General features: G+C 45.4%; 1 protein-coding gene across 4 annotated transcripts in view; it reads right to left on the bottom strand.

The window, feature by feature from the left end:
• Positions 1–22,088, bottom strand: part of GRHL2 (grainyhead like transcription factor 2) — a 158,577-nt gene that overhangs the window by 35,858 nt on the left and 100,631 nt on the right. For all 4 annotated transcript variants that reach the window (XM_070075373.1, XM_017341465.3, XM_008255802.4 and 1 more), the window contains 3 exons: positions 7,158–7,316; positions 2,958–3,045; positions 2,420–2,559 (listed from right to left, as the gene is read on the bottom strand). In XM_070075373.1, coding sequence (XP_069931474.1) covers positions 2,420–2,559; positions 2,958–3,045; positions 7,158–7,316 — 387 coding nt within the window. The remainder of the gene's footprint in view (positions 1–2,419; positions 2,560–2,957; positions 3,046–7,157; positions 7,317–22,088) is intronic.

Genomic DNA, 22,088 nt, shown 5'->3' with positions numbered 1-22,088 from the left:
GCGGATGCCTGCAGAGGGCGCTGTGGCGGACAGGATGTCGCCTCTGCACCCCACAGCCACTCCAGGCCCCCCCCCCCCCCCACCTCCCGGCCTCCCATCCTTTAAAGGAATTCCAGACACAAGCAGCCGGCGGCATCCGGGCTTGCACAGGAGAGTGAGACTGCAGGTCTCCCTTGCACCTGCATGTTGGATTCATTTCATCACCTGAGTTTCACTGTGAATCAGTGAGCGAACCGGTAGAAAGGGATATGGCCTGATGGTTAGTCTTGAGTGAACAGGAAACACTGCTGCCGTGCCTTTGGCATGGCTCGAGGTACCACGCCAGCTGCGGGCCCTGCAGTGGTGCAGACGTGGCTGGTCTGAGCAAGGCTCACACCCATTGCCGGCACAGAGCTGCATACCACTGCTTCCGTCCGGCTACCGTCTGCTGACCCACCGGCTGCATGCCACAGGCGCCAACCCCTGCTTAGCCCCAGTGGCAAGGCCAGGGAACTGCCTCTCGCGATGGGTGTCATAGGCATCTAGCTCTTCCAAGAAAAGCAGCATTTAGGGGCCCCTGCTTGCTTTAAGCTTTGCCTTTCAGCTCCCTCCCCGCACTGAGCAGGGCAAGCAGCATGGTACTCACAGATTGTTCTAGGCCACAGCTGAGCGTGTCCTTTTTTTTTCTTTGCCTGGAGCCTGGGCAGGCTCCCTCCCTGACTCTCTGAGCACAGGGGAAGCCCGAGGCTCTGCCAGCGGGGCAGAGACAGCAGACTTCACTCCCCGGTGGCCCAGCGCTGTGCACATTGGGCTGCTTTGCATCTGCAAAACCAACAAGCCATAAAGGCTGCGCTTTCCCTCTCAGCCCAGCTCAGGACGGGGTAGGAGGGGTGATGCAGGAGTGCAGCAGAGGCTGGACAGCCGAGAGCAGCCCAGCCAGGCGATTTTCCCCTGCGATTCAGGTCCAGCTTGGTATATTTCAGAGAAATCCTGCCCAGAGAACAGGTGGCATTGTCCACGTTGACACGCAGCTGAAGGCAGACGGGTAGCAGTAAATTACGACAACGTAACCAGTCCTTCCTCCACCCAGATGGCGCGAACGCCTCACTCCACCAAATCACCGGGCAGAGCCACACAAGCCACTGCCACGTTCTTGGGAATTAAAAATCAAGTAATGGGTGCTGGTGTTCCTTTCTTGATCAGCCGCAGAATTCTTTCCCTCTCTATCCTTGCTCCCTATCAAACGAATAAGCAGCAAGATGGGAATGCTAACTTAGCACACATTTCCACTAAGACAAAAAAGGCAGGGTGTTCTGTTACCATTTGTGTCACCAACAGCGACACCACCACCACTCTGCAAGGCTAACTGCTTCGTCTCTTCCTTTTAATGGAAGAACGCAGGGAACACTGGGAGACAGAGAAAGTGGAGTCGATAGAGATTTCTCCTTCTAGACCACAGTCAGTCCAATGAGGGTCTGTGCATTTGCAAGGGAAGGAAAATGTGAACGTGAAGTGTGCTTCTGTTTTTTCAGAACAGGCCTTTCCTCAAAGGACTTTGGGTTTAAAAGAGAAGAAAGTATTATAAAATTCCCTGAAAGCCAACTGGCCTGATGAAAGGCAATTCTGTCTACTGCTGGAGAAAAGATAATTTTTTTTTCTTTTCCTACAATTTTAATGGGTCACATAGAAAGAAACACTATCATCAAAATTTTTAAAATCAGGCAAATCTGATAATCCCATAAAAATGTTGCGATTTTTTGTTTTTGCTTCAAGTTCAGTTATTTTATTTGGAAACACAGTATAGAAAAAAATGGTTTCCTATTTTAATTCACTTTTTTTGCATTTAATATTCCAGACTACTCTCAGGTTCCTACATAGTTTCCATGTTAAAATTTTAGCCCATCAGCCTGAGCTACCAACATATACGTGAGTTTCATTTGAGATCTTTAATTTCACTTGTAGATGTATGGAGAGGACAGGAATCTTTTAAAATGGATGTATGTCTAAAATTTAATTCTCTTTTGGTGGAAAATGATTTGCTTATTCAGTGGAAATTATTAATCTGCTAGGGAAAATTTGTTTTTCCTTGTGCAACTTTATCGAGTTCATGGGTGCAACTATATTTACTACCATTAGGTGGCGCTCTACTGCATCAGTCTAACCCCACAGGACAAGGCTAACAAAAGGAAGCTTCTTAAGTCATCAGCCTTCCAGCTTTCTCTTTAGTTACTTGGTCTACGCTGCACCGACGTCAGCTCACTCTTTTCTTCCCTTTAGTAACTTTCCTCTCCCAATATGCTCCTTTCTATAAAAATCCATTTTCTGACTGTTCCTTTAAAGGATGGAAAGTGGGTTTTGCTTTTGTGACCAACATTTCTGTCTTCAGGCCCTCCCAGCCCTGCAGATGAGGGGCAGGTGGATGCTGGCAGGTAAGTCATACCTGTCCGGTCCTCTGCAGGTTTGCAAAATGCACGTCGGGAATGAAGAGAACGGGCTGTGAGTGCAGGTCGGGCATGGTTTTGAAGTAAGTGATGTCACTCTTCTTCTGCAAAGGTATGGCCACCAGCTTCCCATCAGAGGCTGCACACGATCACAAAGCCAGTAAGTGAGAGGGCTGCGCATGACCGAGAACTCAACTGCAGGCTTCGCGCGAGCTCACGTTCGTGAGATTCCCCTGCGAAGCTCCCAGAGGGCACAGATGCGATCACCCTTGAATCCCCTCTCCCCCACCCCCCCCCCCAGCCCACTCAGGAGGTCCCCTCCCAGCCTCCTGCCCCTGGGTGCCCCAGATTCTGTAACTGCAAGAGGATGCTGGTCTCCCTCCTTGCACAGAAGCACTGTGCTCCTGGGATGCTATGTGCTTCCACAGGATCAAGCATCCCGGTCTCCCCACGAGGGGAGAGCGAGCCACGCCTTGCAGATGTGGAGTGCCAGCACAATAGAGTTGCCCAGAGTCAGTCAGCCTCAGTGAAACTCACAGTTGTTGCACTGGGTTTGGGAGGCCTGGCCTTTCCCTTTCTTCCTGTTCTGCTTTCTCTCTTCGTCTCGGATTTTTCTTTCTGCTCCCTGACAGAGAAAAGCAAATACAGTTAATGCCAGGCAAGTTATCAGAGCGTGCAAAAAATAGCGTCTAACACACACACACACATATCACCGGGACAAGAAACAAAGCAGGGGAGGAGACCAGGCAGCCCCGTGGCCATCCCTGAGGCCAGGCTGGACCTCAGTCCCAAAGGTCAACACAGCTCGTGAGTCTATGCTACGTTTCTGAGCTGCGGGGGAGCCCAGATCTGTCTCCCTTTTTTTTGCCCATTTAAAGAACTCCAGCCTTGACTCCACACAGAAAGACCAGACCTAGCGCAGTGACGCCTGTCGAACGACTCGGCGATTATAAAATGTGCCAAGATGAGGCACTGACCCGTGAAGTCCTCTCCTACGCAGGGAGATGGCCGTGAAGTTGACCGTGACTTTCCTATAGAGCGTTCCCTTCGCTTGTTGGGACAGAGCTTGAAATTACCACGCCGGGGGTGGGAATGATGGCAGGTGCAAAGCCAATGTGGGGTGCAGGATCGCTCTGTCCATGTGAGCATGGGGTTTGTCTTCATCTCCATCCTGCCGCGTGTTCTTAGAGATGCTGCTCATTCAGCCAAAGAGAAAAAAATGTGCTGTGTTCTCTGCCTCCTCGCTCCTCCATTCCTTGTCATCTGACGTGTCTGCTGGGTCCCTCTGCCAAATCACCAAATCCCATCCGGTCTAACCAGTTGGTTATCGCCTTATCTCTTTCCTTCACGGCCTGCACTGATTCCCTGATGATCTTTTTCTCTTTGCTCTTTCCTCAGTGCCAGCTTTGTAACTTGTTTTCCTCTGCTCACCCCCCAAATTCAGACATTCTAAACATTTTCTTTTCCCTTCTCATTCTTGCTGCTGGCGGCTTCACCTGCATCACGGTTTCACAACACCCTGGACAGATTCCATTCAGACCCACACCCCCCGGCCTAAGCTCTTTCCCTAAGTGGCAGTTCCAAAGCGACAGCTCCTACCCATGGCAGCAGCAGAGTGATCAGCAACCTCTAGCCCTCACATCACCATGTGAAGAGAGCTCAGACAACATAAAAATGTAATCCTCTGTACACCGAACCAAAACAAAACAAATCAATGAAAAAGCAAAGGACAAATTAGTGAAAACACTAGCAATACTACACTACAAAAGAGTTACATTGTTCATAAATGATTCTCAAGTCTGGCCAAGGTAACAGAATGGGGACTGATGGTCACCAAAATCAATGAGAAGGGGAAGGCTTCGCACCTGATTCTTGAGAAGTGAAAGCTAATAATGAATATTTTTAGGGCACTTTCTCTGTGTCAGGAGAGTTCTCAAAACTTCTCAATGCTTATTTTTAAACATCTATAATATTTTAGCCAGATAATGTAAACATGTATTTTTTATATCAAAAACTACCAAAGGGAGTATTCTACTAATTAATAACAGAAGTAATCATTTTATAGTGCTTCGAAGTTTCGAGTCGCCATCAACACTCACAGATCGTGTAGATTCACAACAAGAGGGAGATGAAGCAAGATCTGCTTTGGAAGTCTCCTGCAAGATACACTAGGATTTTGTACAGCACCTGGGTCTGTGTCGCCTGCAATATTTTCAGAAAGTGAAGCGATACTTGCACAGACATCAGCTTGTTCAAAAGGATGAGAAATACAAGAATAATCCTGCCTGTATATGGGACGCAGGCATCCTAACCTGTTCCTTCACCACTGGGCCAAATGGGAACTACTGCCCATTGCTGGGTCCACCTAAGGCACTTTCTACGTGTTTGGAGCTCTGTGCTATTTAGCACTTAATATGAATAGGAGTGTGGCTCTTTATTATCTACCTATATAAATTACAACTCACCCAAGACATACCCCAAGGTTAGTCAAGGAGTTGTATTTCCGAATTAGTGCCATACCAATGAGGAAACAATCAGATATGACTGTCTTTTAATATTTATATACCTGCAATATACATTTTTAGGAAATAAAAAGTCACTGCTGTTGTTCTATAAGCATTCTTTGATATGACAAACCCAAATTAACAAAATATAAAGTAGGTCTCTATAGAGTATAGTCTTGGTGCCATTATTACATAAAAAAATTTCCTGCCCAGATCTCAACAGGACTAAACAATTACGTCAGTAACCAAGCACTCTTGGGAGAGCCATAGCTCTCGCTTCTAATATAAAGCCTTGGACTTTACAACGAGCCATAGAAGCTTTGATACATGAAATGAAAATGAAGAACTCTTCCCTTGATGAGCCCCCTAGGGATTCTATTCCTTCCCATGATTATCTGCGGCCTGAAGCTTCTAGAAAACACTCATTCAACCTTCACTTAAGTGCAGAGACAGGCATTCGCCTAGTGGTGAAGACACGGGTAGGATGCCTGCAGCCCATACCAGAGCGCCTGGTTCTGAGTCCCGCTCCACTCCTCGTTCCAGTTTTCTGTTGATGCAGACTCTGGGAGGCGGGAGCAATGACTCAAGTAGTTGGGTCCCTGCCACCCATGTGGGAGATCTGGATTGAGTCGCAGCTTCTAGCTCCAAACCTGGACCAGGCCCTTGTGGCCATCTGGGGGGTGAATCAGTAGGTGGGAGCTCTTGTTTCTCTCTCCCTCTTTCAAAAATATAAATTTATTTTTTAACTTTAAAAAAGTACAAAAGACCATGGTTTGCAGCAAAGACCAAATGTATCATGTGAAAATAATTTCTTCTACTTAAATGTTTGTGATGCAGGATTAAATTTGAAAAATGCATCTGAAAAATTCCCCAGTGTTCTGTGAATACTTTTACCAACCCTTGAGAGGTGATGGCTGTCTTTGCTTCTTAACATGTAATTTATTTTAAGAATGTGGCTTCAGGGGCCACTGCCTGTTCTTTGGCAATCACTAGGTGATCCTGCTATCTTCCCTGACAGATGCTACTAGCACACAGGCCGTGGCAAATCCTATTTGGATTTGTGAAGGTCTCTTATCACCTGCTCAAGGGATTTTAAGCTTTGCTAATCTAACCTCTCTGTTTTGGGCTGTTATTGTGGTGCAGGTTTAAGCTCCAGCTGCCCTGCTTAGAATTCAGCTTCCTGCTAAGGTGAGCAGCAGCAGAAGACCCAAACCTGGGCCCCAGCCACCCATGTGGGAGAGCAGGGTGAAGCGCCTGGATCCTGCCTTTGGACTGCTCTAGAACTGGCTGTTGTGGCCATTTGGGGAGTGGACCAGTGGATGGAAGACTGATATCTCTGTCTCTCTCTCCCTACTAATCCTTCTTTGTTTTCAAATCAATCAGTCTAACTACAAGGTTTCCTTAACATAGGGTTCAGGGAGAGTCAAAGTGCGTGTTCAGTAGGTGCATGTACACTCGTGGAATTATTTAAGGTGCAATATCCATTCCAAAAAGTTCCAGATGAGGTGCCGTCAAGCCCACAAAATAATAAAGGTTACACTGATTTTTTTTTCTGGGGTCCAATCTATCCCCAGTAAAATTACTAATCTGCTATTTCAGCTATCTAATCAAACCAAACCACATCAGAGCATATAAGGCACAGGGTATTTGCATTTCTTGAAAATACTTGTGCTGAAGTCCTAACCTCACAAAGTAGTGACATTTGGAGGTGGGGTGTTTGGGAGGTATTTGGTTTACATGAGGTCATGAAGATCGAGTTCTCATGATGGATTAGTGCCCTTATAAAGAGAGACACACGGATGCACATTCTTCCTCCCTCTCTCCTTCCTGTGAGAACACAGAAAGATGGCCACCCAGTAGCCAGGAAGAGAGCCGTCAGCAGGAATTGAACTGGCCAGTACCTTGATCTTGCACTGCCCAGCACCTGGAAGCATGAGGAACACACTGCTGACGTTTAAGCCACCAGTCTATGGTACTTTGGTATCGCAGTCAAGCAGACTATGACACAGTGATAAGTCCATCAGACACTTATGTTAATGGAAAAAGTGATTGACTAAAGAATACATAAAATAGAATGCAACGACTGATAGTGACCCCTTAGATATCTACTAGGAATTGAGAATAGGGTTAGCACTCCCACTGTGATGGAGAAGTGACTGACACCACTAGACAAGAGAAGAGGGCCATGGAGAGTAGAGGAACACCTGAATGACCAGCTCCCATCCTTACTCACTTTGTCACAGAAGACCTTGATCTGGCAATAGGCTCTGTGAATGGGTTTGTTGCTACGATTGTTATAGCTGTAGGTGTCGATCTGAATCATCAGAGGAAGTCCTTTCACTCCTTTTTGGGAGGAGAAGTCCGTACTCAGGCAGTTCACGGTGATGAAAATCTGATGGAGAGAGAAAGAAACAGGAAGTTCACAAGTCACCATAAAAAGAGTCTACAAAAAAAGTATAAGCTTTAGATCTGAAGTGAAAATTCTAAACAAATCTCTAAGGATAATAAGAATGTTTTAATCCTTCCATATAAAATCTGTTCAGTGCATAAAACATCATATATATAATTTAAAATTAGAAATATTGCTTTCATTATTTGACCTTGAAACACATCCTTTAAATTTCTTTCCTGAAAGTTTATCAGCAAAGTCTGACTTAATTGTTTTTATACAGGCAGAAATCAGATTCCTCAACATAATAAAGTTATAACTTATAGTAGTTCTACTAGTTGCTCTAATCTCAGACTTGTGGGATTAAAAAATAACATTATCTTCGTTTGCATATCATTGTACTGAAATTTAGTTGTTCCTTTACATAACTATCTTTCTTACATTATCATGAAATATGCGATTCAAAAAACGTGTTATTTTTGAATTATAGTCCTAGGATAGTACCGGAGAACGGGCAATCAAAACACATTTGATGAATGAAGCAATGAGATTATCCACAGGAAGCCCATTAGAGTGGAAGTCAAAAGTCCCAAGTTTTAGTCCTACCAAATAACTAAAAGACCTTATGCAAATCAATTAATGTCTTCAATTTCCCTTTAAATAATCTCTAAAATCCAAGACAGAATGTCAACACTACTATATTTTCTCGTTAGTGAGAAAGCAAAGAGCAGCTGGCATAGGACAGAAGTGAAACGGGGTATTTAGCACAGTGAAGACACCAATCTCCTCACCTTACAGAAGGGGCATCAAGAAATACAGAGCTACACGTACCCAAAAAAGTGAAAATTCAAGTAAAATATCACACATTATAACATCAACCTAGAAAAGAACTAGAAATAATTTTTAAAAGATTTTATGTATTTATAAGTCAGAATTAGAGAGAGAGAGAAAGAGAGACATTTTCCATCAGCTGGTTCATTCCCCAAATGCCCACAATGGCCAGGGTTGGGCTTGGCTGAAGCCAGCATCAAGAAGCTTCTTCCAGATCTCCCATGTGGGTACAGGGATCTGAGGACTTGGGCCATCTTCTCTTTCCCAGGCCATTAGCAGGAAGCTGGATCAAAAGTGGAGCAGCTGGGACTCAAACTGGTACCCATATGGAATGCCAGGATTGCAAATGGCAGCTTAACCTGCTGTGTCACAGTGCCAGCCCCAGAAATAATAATTTATTATAAAATATTGGTGAGGATAGAGAAGGGAGTGTAAATGAGTTAAATTCACCATCACTTTACAAAGTGGTGGCATTTAAAGTAGATTTACTATGGAATTGATGTAGAATTATAGTATCCAGATGTCTGTGGTAGCTACATTGACAACTATCAGGTAGTCTCTACTTTGGAATAATATTAACATGAAAAAAAAACTATCAGTAAAAAAAGGAGGTGACATCTAGGGAGAACCAGAACTATATTATTCTCTTGGTACTATTTTCATTTGATATGACCTGTATTACTTTTATTTAACTTAAACATTTAAATGACTCATGGCTTTAAATCTGTAGAATTATGTATTCTGAAAACCATGTCATCAGATGTCCCGAGTAACCCTGGTTTTATTTGGGCCTCTGAGCTTTCCGTTGGCCTCCAGTGCCTGGACCTGAAGGCCCTGGTGTTGCAGCAACAGCGCATGCTCTAACCCTGCAGGAGGCATGAGCTGCCTTCTAAAGGCCCGTCTAATTTTTGATGTAACGTCCAGGTCTGGTCTAATCATTCCTTTCAAGTCCTATGCCTGTAGTCACTTACACACCCAGACATCTCATTTCTAGTGCTCTCTACACCACCTTTTTATTTTACTTTTTAGCGTCTCACTTGGCAGTGAGAACTGCTTTAGTGAGGAGACACATCAGTAGCAGCCAAGGCCCACTGACTGGTCTTAGTAGCCTGCTAACAACAGCCACCTGATGCCCTCACTGTCCCGGCACCATCTGAGAGCAAGCACCTTGGGAGGACAAACTACAGCCATGTTCATCTCATTCACCATTCCTTCAACTTGCGTGTTCACTCATGACAGTCCATGAGCACCCACACACGCCCACAATGGGTCAAACACAACATTAGACCCTGGAGATGGGAGAGAAAACCAAACTCCTGCCTCGTAAGCTGACAGTCCACAGGGAGGACAGATGAGCGACCAAGCAACGGCCAACAGAGAGTGGTCATGGTTGTGGAAAAGATAGGTGTGTAGAGAGGTCTTGAAACACAAAACGGATCCCTGAGCCTGGAGCGTATGAATGAATTACAAATCCACGCAAATGCTGGGCTCAGGGCAGGGGCTTCATAAATACAGAGGAATGGTTACAAAAAAAAAGAGCAAAATAAAGATGCAAATATCAGGCGGCTCCAGAGAACGGAGCGATGAAGACGAGTAAATAAAGAATACGCCAGGCATGAGTCTTCTGTGTGCTTCCAGGATAAGTGTTTTGCCCACCACGATCACACAGATAGAAGAAGCTGTTTGACTGCTCCTAGAGAGGTCCAGTTGACAGAGAAGTGTTGAATACCATTCACGCATGCAGCCAATACTCATGAAGTGCCTATAAATTGTGCTAAGACCTACACAGGTGCAGCAGCTATGGATCCTGAAGTCACGTTAGTCCTAAATGAGATGGAAAAGAGACACTCTGACAGTGCTGGAAGGATTAGAACAGCTTCACCAAATACTGATTTGTAGGTAAAAAGAAAAAAAGTATATTTTCTAGGGGCATTTGGCTTCTTTCATCATTATTATTACCAGCAATGGGGTTTATGATGTCAGCAAACCAAATAAATGATTACTCTGCTGAGCTATGCAGTTGTCCATAATTTGGACCATACATTTCCTACAGAAATCTCACTGTTGGTGGCTTTCATCCACCCAGACTTGTTTTTTTTCCCACTCCTTCATGAAGCCCGCCTAGTACTGCAGAAGCCGGAAGTGTTCTGAAGAAACTCCCTAAGATACCAGGTTTCACGGCTGGTGCCCTGATTTCACTGCATGTTACTTCCAGGCAGGCAAGAAGCACAATGAACCATGGCCTTATCAGCTCCAAGTCTCAGCTCTGGGAGCTGGAGGGATGGACTGGGAATATCCACAAAGACCTCTGCAGGAAAGAAATCCACTGGCAGGTGCTTACAGGCAACACACTACAACAAATAGACTCATCCCCCTATTGGAGGAGCTCTAAATATCAGCAGAGATGCTCTTTGATGGACAAAGGAACCAGCGCACACTAAGCTATACCTGTAGACACTTAGACTACGTTCTCTCAACACAGAAAGGTCCTTAGAAGATGGTCCAACTGGTTCTCTTTGATTCAAGATATCCTGATCTATAAAAGGTAAACAAAAGGAGAAGCTGGCTTCTCTGCCTCATTGTGTGGGCAGCTCCCACTCTTAGCCTAACAGGCAGGGATTTCAGAAGAGGGCTGGCACTGCTTCCTGACCCGGTAGAAAGCAGAGCTTCAGGGGATGGTGTATCACTCATAGTCTCCTGGTGCTGTACTCAAACCCAGATGGTTGAATTTTAACTGAAGTTAGGGAGGAGGGGTTGGAAAGGCATGGAAGGACGTGAACTAGAACCTTGGCTGGGGAACTGATAAGCATAACTTTGTTTTATCCTGCGAACCCAACCATGTCCCAGCTCCACGCACAGCAGGCAAACGTGAGAGCAACTTTCTTCGACTTTATCTACAAAGGACTTGTATGTAAATAGCTATCAGGGAGGCCCAAGGAAAAGGTCTGACTTTCCCCACCGAATGTTTAGCCAATGTCAAGCACAGAAAGTCTTTTTGAACTTCATCAGGTGCCCTGACGGGGTAAAGGGCACTAAAGTGCCATACACAATTATCTATCATTATCTAAGAGCTATGAATGTGATGTGTGTCCATATAACATTTTCAAACTCTCAGTTACTTGCTTTCCTATAATTCTACCAGTACACAATTTACTTTTTTTTTTTAAGAAACAATTCATTAAATCAAGTGTATTCAGGCAGATAATAAATACAGCAAAAATTGGTCCCTGGTTCCAAGATTGATTCAGATAGGAAGATTGTTTCTAAATGTACCTTTCCCAGAAATAGAAGCAGTCTCCTGATACTTGACATTTTTTAATAAAATTATCCATTACATATGAATGACAATTCCCATTCTGTGGCTCCTGCACACACAAGTGGCTTTGCCAAGGTAACAACACCTCTCAGTTGTGCGCTACTATGTAGTAACATCTATCAAAATAAATACAAATCAATGAGCTTTATAATTGTTACAGTAACTCAATTATTAACAACCAAGATTTTTCTGAGCATTTCCCATTAAAGTAAATGAGTCTGCCTTTTATTTAGAAAGCAATGTGGGATTTTAAACATCCTAACATCCATGATTTGAAGTAATGTGTTTTTCTCAGTTTAAGCCGCCCCATTCTCCACTTTGAAGATCTTTCTGATTGAAGACTAAGAAAGTTACTCATTTCCTACTGATCTGGATTCTAAAGAGCTCTCTTGCAAGAAACTGCGCATGCATTGGCCTCCAAAGACAGGTACAAGGTACACATTAAGAAATGGCCATTTTACCACTGGCCCACATTCTCTTTTCACAATCAACGTGCACACACATAAAGGTGCCTTTGCTAGTTAATCTTTTTTTGGCTCTTAGATTATAGAATTTACAGACAATTTTCTTACATTTCATTCTTTTCCTTCTATTCTGATAGGACTGTGATGCTGATGGATTATCAGTTGTGACAGATGATGAGACTAGAAGTGGACAATGTTAAACGTAAAATCTCAGTCTTGTGCATTCATCTATGTCTTTCATGCAGTATTTCACCTAACAGTTGGCAGGCGTCTCCCCTCTGCGCCTGGTGATACGCTAGGAAGTGGGGACACAGACAAGACACACTACTTGCCCTTGGGGAGCTTATCTCTTTAAAAAGGCACAAATTAGCCGGCACCACGGCTCAATAGGCTAATTCTCCACCTTGTGGAGCCCGCACACCAGGTTCTAGTCCCAGTCGGGGCGCCAGATTCTGTCCTGGTTGCCCTCTTCCAGGCCAGCTCTCTGCTGTGGCCCGGGAGTGCAGTGGAGGATGGCCCAAGTGCTTGGGCCCTGCACCCGCATGGGAGACCAGGAGAAGCACCTGGCTCCTGGCTTCGGATCAGTGCGATGCACCGGCCGCAGTGCACCGGCCGCGGCGGCCATTGGAGGGTGAACCAACGGCAAAAAGGAAGACCTTTCTCTCTCTCTCTCTCTCTCTCTCTTTCACTATCCACTCTGCCTGTCAAAAAAAAAAAACAAAAAACACAACAACAACAACAAGGCACAAATTAGGGAATGACAATTTCTTCAACGTTAGGCAATTTCCGGTCTTCCTGTAATGATGCAAGGGTGCTGTTCTACAGGGTTCTCATACACATGTGCCCACACGAATTCCTGCACTCATCAAGCTACTGCTGAAACTGCTTTCTGCAAATCAAATGCACAGCATAATCACCAGACGGCCTTCTTCAAATGCATATTGCAGGGTCACTCTCCCCCAGACCTTCCAATCCAGGAGGCCCAAGCTCAGAAGGCCACGTCCTCGGATCTCTACCAATTGGCCAGGTTGAAGCAGATCCTGCTGGTTGAGGAGCGCACTTTGAAAACCACTAACTAATGCACTTGACCTCACTGGCCATCTCTCTCCACTTCCTCTCCTTCCCCCTTACTCTTTGGTATTCCCATTATGCACCACCCCTGCCTTCTCCAGTTCTTCTCCCTCTACACCCTCGAATGGAGAGGTTTTCCAGTCCTGTCCTTGATCCTCTTCTCCCCACCTTCCCATTCTCTCCACAGCCATTGTATCATTTCTCATGGCTGTGACAGCCTCCTCTTTACAAACTGTACCAAGTTGTCTCTGGAGTACTCCAATTTCCCACTTGTCCTCTGCACTCCAGCCTCTGCTTCTGTAGATGCCCATTCTCCCACCTGGCACGCTCTTCTTTCCAAATTCCTAGTCTCTACATTCCACCTGCTGTTGAAGAAACAGCTCACACACCACTTCTTCCGTCACGCTTCCCAGACCTCCTGGAGAGGGGCTCTCCCTACAAACAGTGCAGGCTGTGATGGGGTAGGAGTGGGTGTGCAGTAGGTGTGGGGCACAGAGAAAGAGTCAGAAAGGGGACAAAGCAAGTAAGGCAAAATATTAATGAGTCTGATCTAGGTGAAAGCTGGGTGGTGTTAATTTTATTATTCTTTCGGGGCCAGCGCTGTGGCTCACTTGGTTAATCCTCCGCCTGCGGCGCCAGCATCCCATATGGGCACCGGGTTCTAGTCCTGGTTGCTCCTCTTCCAGTCCAGCTCTCTGCTGTGGCCCGGGAAGGCAGTGGAGGATGGCCCAAGTCCTTGGGCCCCTGCACCCGCATGGGAGACCAGCAGGAAGCACCTGGCTCCTGGCTTCGGATCAGCGTAGTCCGGCTGTGGTGGCCATTTGGGGGGTGAACCAACAGAAGGAAGACCTTTCTCTCTCTCTCTCACTGTCTAACTCTATCATCTGTCAAAATTTTTTTAAAAAAATTATTATTCTTTCAATTTCTCATTTGAAGTCTTTGAATATAAAGGAAATAAAATGATAAAATGGAATGATTTCTCTCTCACAACACTTTATTTCTGTTAGAGTTATTGTCACTCTCTACCTCATGTTACAACATTTATATTTCTGTCTCTGTTCCCCACCTAGTCCAAGTGTTCTCCGAGAGCAAGGGATTCTGCCTGGTGCAGTGTGTGATGTGCAGTGGACACGCTGCTTCTAAGTAATGACTATCCCCTTGTCAGAGACAGAGGAGGAGACTTCACTGCAAAGTCTTCCCCAAAAAAGGCACAGTGGGAAAAGTATGTACTTCAGACCCAAACAGGCTTAGATTAGAATTCCACCTGTGATATACATTAGCTGTGCAACCTAGATAGGCTAGCTATCCCCTCTGGTCCTCAAATTCCTCATTAATTAAATGAAAAATGCTATCCATCAAAAATATGAATATTGCATAATGTATATAAAGTGCTGGGCAGAGTGCCTGGTGTACGGTAATCACTGAACAAATATTAGTCATTGTGCACACATGCACACAAGGTCATTTTACGAAACCCAAGTCTAATCTCATTCTCTGCACAATACAACAATTCATACATGTTACAGAGCCCTAAGCAGAACTCATGCTAGAAACCATGGATACTCCACATTCTAGCAAAAGATCAAGCTGCTGATAACTTCAGTGAGATGCCTTCCAAAGATTATTCCTTTTATATACGAATTAACTCCAGTTTTATAGTTTTTCCTGCCATCCATTACCTTATAAAACTGGAACAAAGGCATGGCTTTGTTTAAGTTCAATAACAAAGACTCCAGCAAATGTTTACCTTTCCCTTTTAAAGCTTCCTTTACCCGCACCCCGCCCCAGCAAACACATAAAAATGCCATTTGCCCTCCCTTGCAGCTGTAACCCAATCTTTCAAGACCCCTCACAGGAGCCTCCCACAACCCTATCTTTACTCTGAGACCACGGAGGATGCCATAAGATGGCCTGTTTTAAAATCATCCCCAACTTGGGCACTGGATACAATTGGTAGGACCTACTGACTCCAGAAGACCCTCTCTTATAAGCAGAAGAAGTCTCCAACCCAAGGCATCAGAGTGGTGGGAGTTGGGACCATGAACCCCCACGTCCCTCTGCAGAGGGGTCCCTCCAGGAAGTCCTTTGGTCTCCCTTTCCACCCAGACATTCATTATTTACCCATTTCCCCTTCTCCCCTGGTGTCCCGCAACAGTCAGGTGAAGAGAAAGCTCTGTCCATTCAGGAGCATCCATTGAAAGGCAGGATTCATCAAGAGTACCAACCTGTACTTTTCTAAGCACTGTGCCCTGGCACGCAGAGCAGGTCCAGCAAGAGCTGATACATATGTTAGACCAAAAAGAAATATTGGGAGAAAGAGAAAAGGGGGGAGGGAGGAATGTTGCAAGTTTGGGACAGCTTAACAAATTCACCAAGATTCAGTACCAATCTTTCCATGAACATGACCTTAATTTTTATCCAAGAAGATGGAATAATTTACAATGTCTAACATTAGAAACCCTACATTTTCTCCGACTTGCTACCTTTCCTTAGGTTACGGGGAAAGCCGTGTAGTCCACCGCCCTGTCTTTTAAGCCATAAATTGAGATAATGAGGACAGAAAGGCTGCTTTCCTCTGCAGTACTAGCTGATGCAGCAAAAGATATTCTTGGCTTGTTGGCCAGTAGCTGCACCTTGAGCAAAAAAAACAGGGAGGAGGAAGGGTCGACCTGTACACTCAGAAAGGAAAGAGATCTGGATTTCACACGGAAAAAGGAAGTCAACCCCTATGACGATTCTTGTTCCATCTCATAGTACGAAGCAAGTCTGCAGAAGTCAGCACACAGTCATCGTGACCTGGGCTGCAGCCAATGCGCCCTATGTGCAGGGTCACTACATCAGCTCCACTTGCTTCCTCAGCGATGGGTCTGCAAGTACCAATGAGAGCTCAGAGACCCTCGTCTCTCACTTGTGTTTCCTTCTCAAGCCAGCCGACATCTGAGCGAATCTGTGTTTCCGTCCCTCGTGTTGGGTCTCGGTTTTGAGATGGTACTTTCTTAGTATCAAACAAACAAATCAGATACAAGGTGATAATTAATGTACAAACTCTTAAGGAAAAGAAGGCCAGGGGGAAATATCAACAGACCTGCCCCTCCCTCTGACCACCTTTTATTTTCCTGGTTTCAAAAATTATACCTAAAGCTCTTTTATAAATACAATTCATTTAAAGTATCCAAAAGGACTCTATTTGCAAAGTAAATAGTGGCTTGTGGGTAAGTATTGACTTGCAGTTTTCCCGCTCGGTAAGTATGGTATTCATTTGCTGAATTTCCTGAGTGGCACACGGAAAGAAGTCAACCCCATGTGCCTTAAGCAAACTTCTTCTGGGATAACAATCCTCATGCCTGCTTTGGTTTTTTATTAAAGCTGTGCGTCTTGGATGGCTCTGCCAAAAGAGTAAGAAATAGTCTCCACTATCCATACTGGAAAAAAAACAATAAAAGGTGTACAGAAACAATGTAAAAGAGTCAAAGAAATTCAGAATACAAAGGAAAGGAACTAGAAAGAGATGGGGGAGATGGTGAAGAAACATGTAAAGGAATGAAGAAAAACCACTGAGCTATGGCGGGGAGGCAAAATGTTAGCGTGAACGTTCAGCTTCAGTTACAGTAATAATTATACAAAGGACCATTAGTGTGTCAGGCTAATCAACACACACATACCCACACATACTCAGAGTTGACAATGGAAAAGAATCTCCATTACTTCTCTCTCTCATGGCTGTCCTGGCCAATGATAGGTATGACATGAACAGTAACATACCAGGGCAACAAAAGACATGACCAGGAAGCGCCCTGTGTGCTGGATGGGTTGTGCCAGGAGGCCATCCTTGCTGGGCACGTGGGGAGGCTGTGGTGTGTGGACAGGACAGGTGGCAAAAGCAGGGTGGCCTGATTGAACTGCTTTGCTCAATGACGGGAGTGCGACCATTTGTCTTCTTTCTTTTTGGACCAACCTATGTGGCTCCCTACAGATTTCCTGCAGAAGAGAAAATACAGCAAGATTTGCTCTGAAAAGAGATTTCTGATTTCCCTCTTGGAGACAGTTAACAGCACAGCTCTGGATTCAGAGACGCCTGCGTTCAAAATCACCTTTTCCATTTGCCTAATCTTGCAATGCCTGCTTTGTCAAAAGGTCTTAGTGGCATCAAAATCTACGCTTCGCAGGAATGTCATCCATGATGTCTCTTATCCATGACTCAAGCCCTGCTCACTTCCAGTCTCACCCAGAAAATCATTACTGGAGCTCGACACGTACCCTGCATCTATGTCTGACACTGTCTGAAGTTGCAACAGATTCCTGTCTGGAAGTTCCTCCCCGAAGCCCAGGAACAGCTCATTGATCAGAACAGATAAACCTCTCCCTAAAGGCTATCGCTTCCTGCATCCCAGCGAGGAGGGAGGAGGGGCTGGGCAGACAGCACTAGGGAGGTGACCACTCTGCTTCTGCCAGCAGAGGCACTGGGCTGCACACAGCAGCAGCAGAGTGACCCAGAGACAGTCCTATATTCTCTAAGTGGCAGGAAGTTTTCTAGAAGTCACAGACGGGAGATAGGCTGGTGGTGGACTTATTTGACACTTTGCTTATTTTAGTGATGGTGAACATGGGAAAGATGCATTTTCACTAAATCAAGATCATCCCAAAAGATGCAGGGCAATTAAACACCAATGCTTGTGGCTGGTATTGTGGTGCAGTGGGAAAAGCCGCCGCCATCTGTGACTCCGGCATCCTATACGGGTGCCCCTTTGAGTTCCGGTTGCTCCACTTCCAGTCCAGCTCCCTGCTAATGCACTTGCAAAAGCAGCAGAAAGTGGCCCAAGTGCTTGGGGCCCTGCATCCATGGCAGGGAGGCTACTGGCTTTGGTCTAGCCCTGGCTGTTGTGGCCATTTGGAGAGTGAACCAGTGGACGAAGGACCTCTCCCTGTCTGTCCCTTTCTCTCTGTAACTCTTTCAAATACATAGATTTTAAAAGAAATAAAATAGGAATGTGGGAAGGGAGCAGCATGGAAAGGGGGAAGTGGGTGGGGCATTCCCGTGAACACACAAAGAGGCAACTCACTCCTCAATATGGAGCTCAGAACAGCACCGAGTGCCCCCATGATTCTCGCCCTGTGGGAGAGGTCTTTGTAGTACACTGACATTGGCTTAACCTTGAAATCACCAGGAAGAAAAGGGCAGCCGGTCGTGAGGGTGAGCTGCAGCCACTGCCCTGGGGGTGATGTCATGGCTAGGGACAGGCAGAGCCGGCTCACGGGTCCTCCATAGCTCAACAGGGTCTCGCGTGGGAATTCCTCTCTCCAGGATTACTGGGCAGCAAATCGACGACTTATGTAGCAGAGTTGGGTGGGCTAGGATCGTGGCCACTAAGAACCCTACCCCCCTTCACGACAGGGACCCTGGGACACTGTGCATATCGCATGGGCTCCCAGATGCACAAAACCTGAAGGCAGATGTAGGTACTGTTGGAGACCACATGTGCTGCTCTGTCACGGTGCACAACCAGCACCAGCAGTCACCAGGGGAAGAACCTGTGGCCATTCTGCCAGAACCAGGCTGCACCTGACACCCTGCGGATCTTGAAATCATCGCCAAACCTCACTGTAACTAACAGTTTAGCATCTTCCCTGGCCAAATGTTGGTTCTATTATAATTAAATCAAACTAAATGACTAGAGTTTCATATCCTTTCCTTGCCTCTTAGGTGCTAAGTGAGAGAAATACAATGTGAAATCCACAACAAAAGAAAGAAGAAAAAGTGTGCCCTGGAAAAAATTAATCAGCCTTATCATGTGTTGTAAAACAACCAAAGACTGGACCAGGCTGTTTTTTATAAATTTGAATAAACACATTGCAACTTAAACAACCAATGAAAAGCTATCCTTTAAGGCAGCCATCCTGGGTCAACAGACAGTTTCCTGAAATGAGCTGCCGTGACTCAGAGATTATCTGTAGTGACTCTCCTGATACCACCTGCCCCAAAGCTGCTTGATGGTGCCTTGTGCAAAAAACTGTCATTTTTAACCCAAAAATGATATTACTCATCTATTGGCAGGTATTCCTATTTGGGTCCAAGTGATTTCTGGTATTTTTAAAAACTCTTGCAAAGATGAAGTCCACTCATGGAAAGCTAAGCCATTGTGGAAAAAAAAATCTCTGTGAGTGAGGTCCCAGTGGAAAGAACGGGCCATCAAAGAAGGAGGTACCTTTCTCTGAAGGGAGGAGAGAACTTCCACTTTGACTATGGCCTTGTCTAAATAACGTCAGAGTTGGTGAACTCAAGAGGCTTCCATAGCCTTGGCAGCTCATGACAAGAGCCTTGGGTGATTCCTGACGCCTGACGTCATAAATAAGAGTGTCAAATCGTTAAATCAACAACGGGAGTCATTGTGCACTTACTCCCCATGTAGGATCTCTGTCCTTAATGTGTTGTACTATGTAAATTAATGGTAAAACTACTACTCAAACAGTATTTTATACTTTGTGTATCTGTGTGGGTGAAAACTGTTGAAATCTTTACTTAGTATATACTAATTTGATCTGTATATAAAGATAATTGAAAATGAATCTTGATGAAGAATGGGATGGGAGAGGGAGTAGGAGATAGGATGGTTTGTGGGTGGGAGGGAGGTTATGGTGGGGAAAAGCTGCTATAATCTAAAAGTTGTACTTTCAAAATTTATATTTATTAAATAAAAGTTTTTTTAAAAAAAGATTAAGTCCACAGTGGCAGCACAGTCTCTGGCCAGCCACCACTCTCTGTGGCACTCTAAGCCCTGGCCACAGGAACCCAGGAAAGTCAGCAAGTGTTCCTCTGAGCCAGACTTGACTGAGCTGACCAATCTTTGAGCCTCCACTGAGCCTCCACTTTCCCCAACGCTGAGAGCCAATACAGGTCCAGACTGCTCATCAACTGTCTGTGGGCCATGTGACTGAGCCTGAAAACTCAAGTATCCACCCGGGTCAGGCAAAGAACATTCCAGAATGGAGAAGGCTAGGGGAATCAATAAAGAGAACAGCCACTCAGGGCCCAGGGTTGCCAGAATCTTTAATTATCTGAAAGAATCCAGAAACCTGGATTTAAAAAAATTAACCTCTTTGGGCAGGCATTTAGCCTAGCAGGCCGCAGGTTAAGATACCTGACATGCAGATGTCAGAAAAGGTATTTAGAAGGACAGGAAAACTTAAAATAGGTGAAGAGGAGTTGTGGGGGGCCAGTGTTTAGCTTAGCAGTTAAGATACCTGCCTCCCACATCAGAATCCCTGGGTTCCATACCCAGTTCTGGTTCCAGACTCCAGCTTCCTGCTAGTGCTGTCTGTGGGAGGCAGTGGTGATGGCTCAAGTAACTGGGTTCCTGCCACCCTGCCCTGGGAGATCTGGATTGCGTTTCTGGCTCACAGCTCTAGCCCAGCCCAGTATCAGACATTACAGGCATTTGAGGAGTGACACAGCAGATGGGATGGGAGCTCTCCTTCTCCCTCTCTCCTCTCTCTCTTCCTCTCTCCCTTTCTCTCTCTCGAATAAATACTTTAAATAATAATTTCTTGATTATTAAATGTGGATAAAAATGTTGCATTTCAAATATAAGTACATAAATGCAGAATACACACAGACAGATATAACATTCTTCAGACCATATGGAGACCGTAGGTAACAAGTTTATGCACTTGGCCACCCAGGCCTAAATGTCATGGGACACTGAATGGATCCTCAGCCCTGAAGCCTACAGAAGAGCTCAGTATGGATGTTGGAAAGCAAATACAACTGTGAGAAGATGACTAAATATGAAAACCACACACAAGTCCACTCATGTAGTAGGAGAAAGGCTCTTATTCCTTCTCGCTGGGTCAAAACCTTTTATTCCATAACCATGTGACCTTATTATTTGCAGTCTGATTATAAGATCAATAACATTTTAAAGAGATGCCTTGGGCTCTGCAGATTAATCTTCTCAGCCTCCCTAATGAAGTCGATTTCAATGTAATGGCTTTTCTCTACTAGTAGTTTGGAAGAAATTATTGGGAACTCTATTTTACTATTTACTGATTAATCCGGACTGCATCAAATTGAAGCCAATTAATAACTGCTAAAAATATATTTTAAAGGAACAGAACACGTTTTGGTACTAAAGCAATATCAGATTTTCTCCACTGCCATTTGCTCACAAGCACATGTGAACTTAAACTTGTCTGTCCAGAACCACACATATGCTGGCACACACACATTTTGCCAAGAATGCCAGCCCCCACACGTGGTAAATGAGTGGATGACCTTGGATGAAAGGTCAACTGAATCCCAAAGTAACTGGTTCCCTGGTCTACAGGGCAGCCCGAAGCTTCCAGCAGAAACTGCCCCCCTGGTGTAGATATTTTCTTTCAAGACCCATACTGAGGCTGGCGCCACGGCTCACTTGGCTAATCCTCAGCCTGCGGTGCAGGTACCCCGGGTTCTAGTCCCGGTTGGGGCAACGGATTCTGTCCCAGTTGTCCCTCTTCCAGTCCAGCTCTCTGCTGTGGCCCAGGAAGGCAGTGGAGGATCCAAGTGCTTGGGCCCTGCACCTGCATGGGAGACCAGGAGGAAGCTCCTGGCTTCAGATCAGCGCAGTGCGCCGGCCGTAGCAGCCATTTGGGGGATGAACCAATGGAAAAAGGAAGACCTTTCTCTCTGTCTCTGTCTCTCTCACTGTCTAACTTCTGCCTGTCAAAAAAAAAAAAAAAAAAAAAAAAAAAAAAAAAAAAAAGACCCAAAGATCCATACTGAAGCATTGGAATTAACACAGTCATCCACGGCACTCGTTATTGGATTGCATGTCAAGGACTTGATGGAGGTGGGATTGCTATAGAGCTAATCAGGTACTTCCGGTTAAAGGATCCCAGTTCCTCCCCAGTGAATCAGGAAGGCCTGGCCTCTGCCTGGTCGCACTGTTAGTTCCCCCACCTCCCTCTCTGAAGCGCCAGCGAGACATCTGCAGATGCTCATGAGTTGGTTTTGTTTTGAATGTGGGAAGCAAAGCCCAATGAGCTCAGATGACTCTCGCTAAGGATTCCTACCAGCTCCCAGGACTGTGCCGTCACAAGGCACAAGCCGTCCAGCTC

The sequence above is a fragment of the Oryctolagus cuniculus genome, chromosome 6, assembly GCF_964237555.1.
Source record: "Oryctolagus cuniculus chromosome 6, mOryCun1.1, whole genome shotgun sequence".
NCBI lineage: Eukaryota > Metazoa > Chordata > Mammalia > Lagomorpha > Leporidae > Oryctolagus > Oryctolagus cuniculus.
Note: the sequence above shows the minus strand (reverse complement) of the source record. Positions and strands in the feature narration are given on the sequence as shown.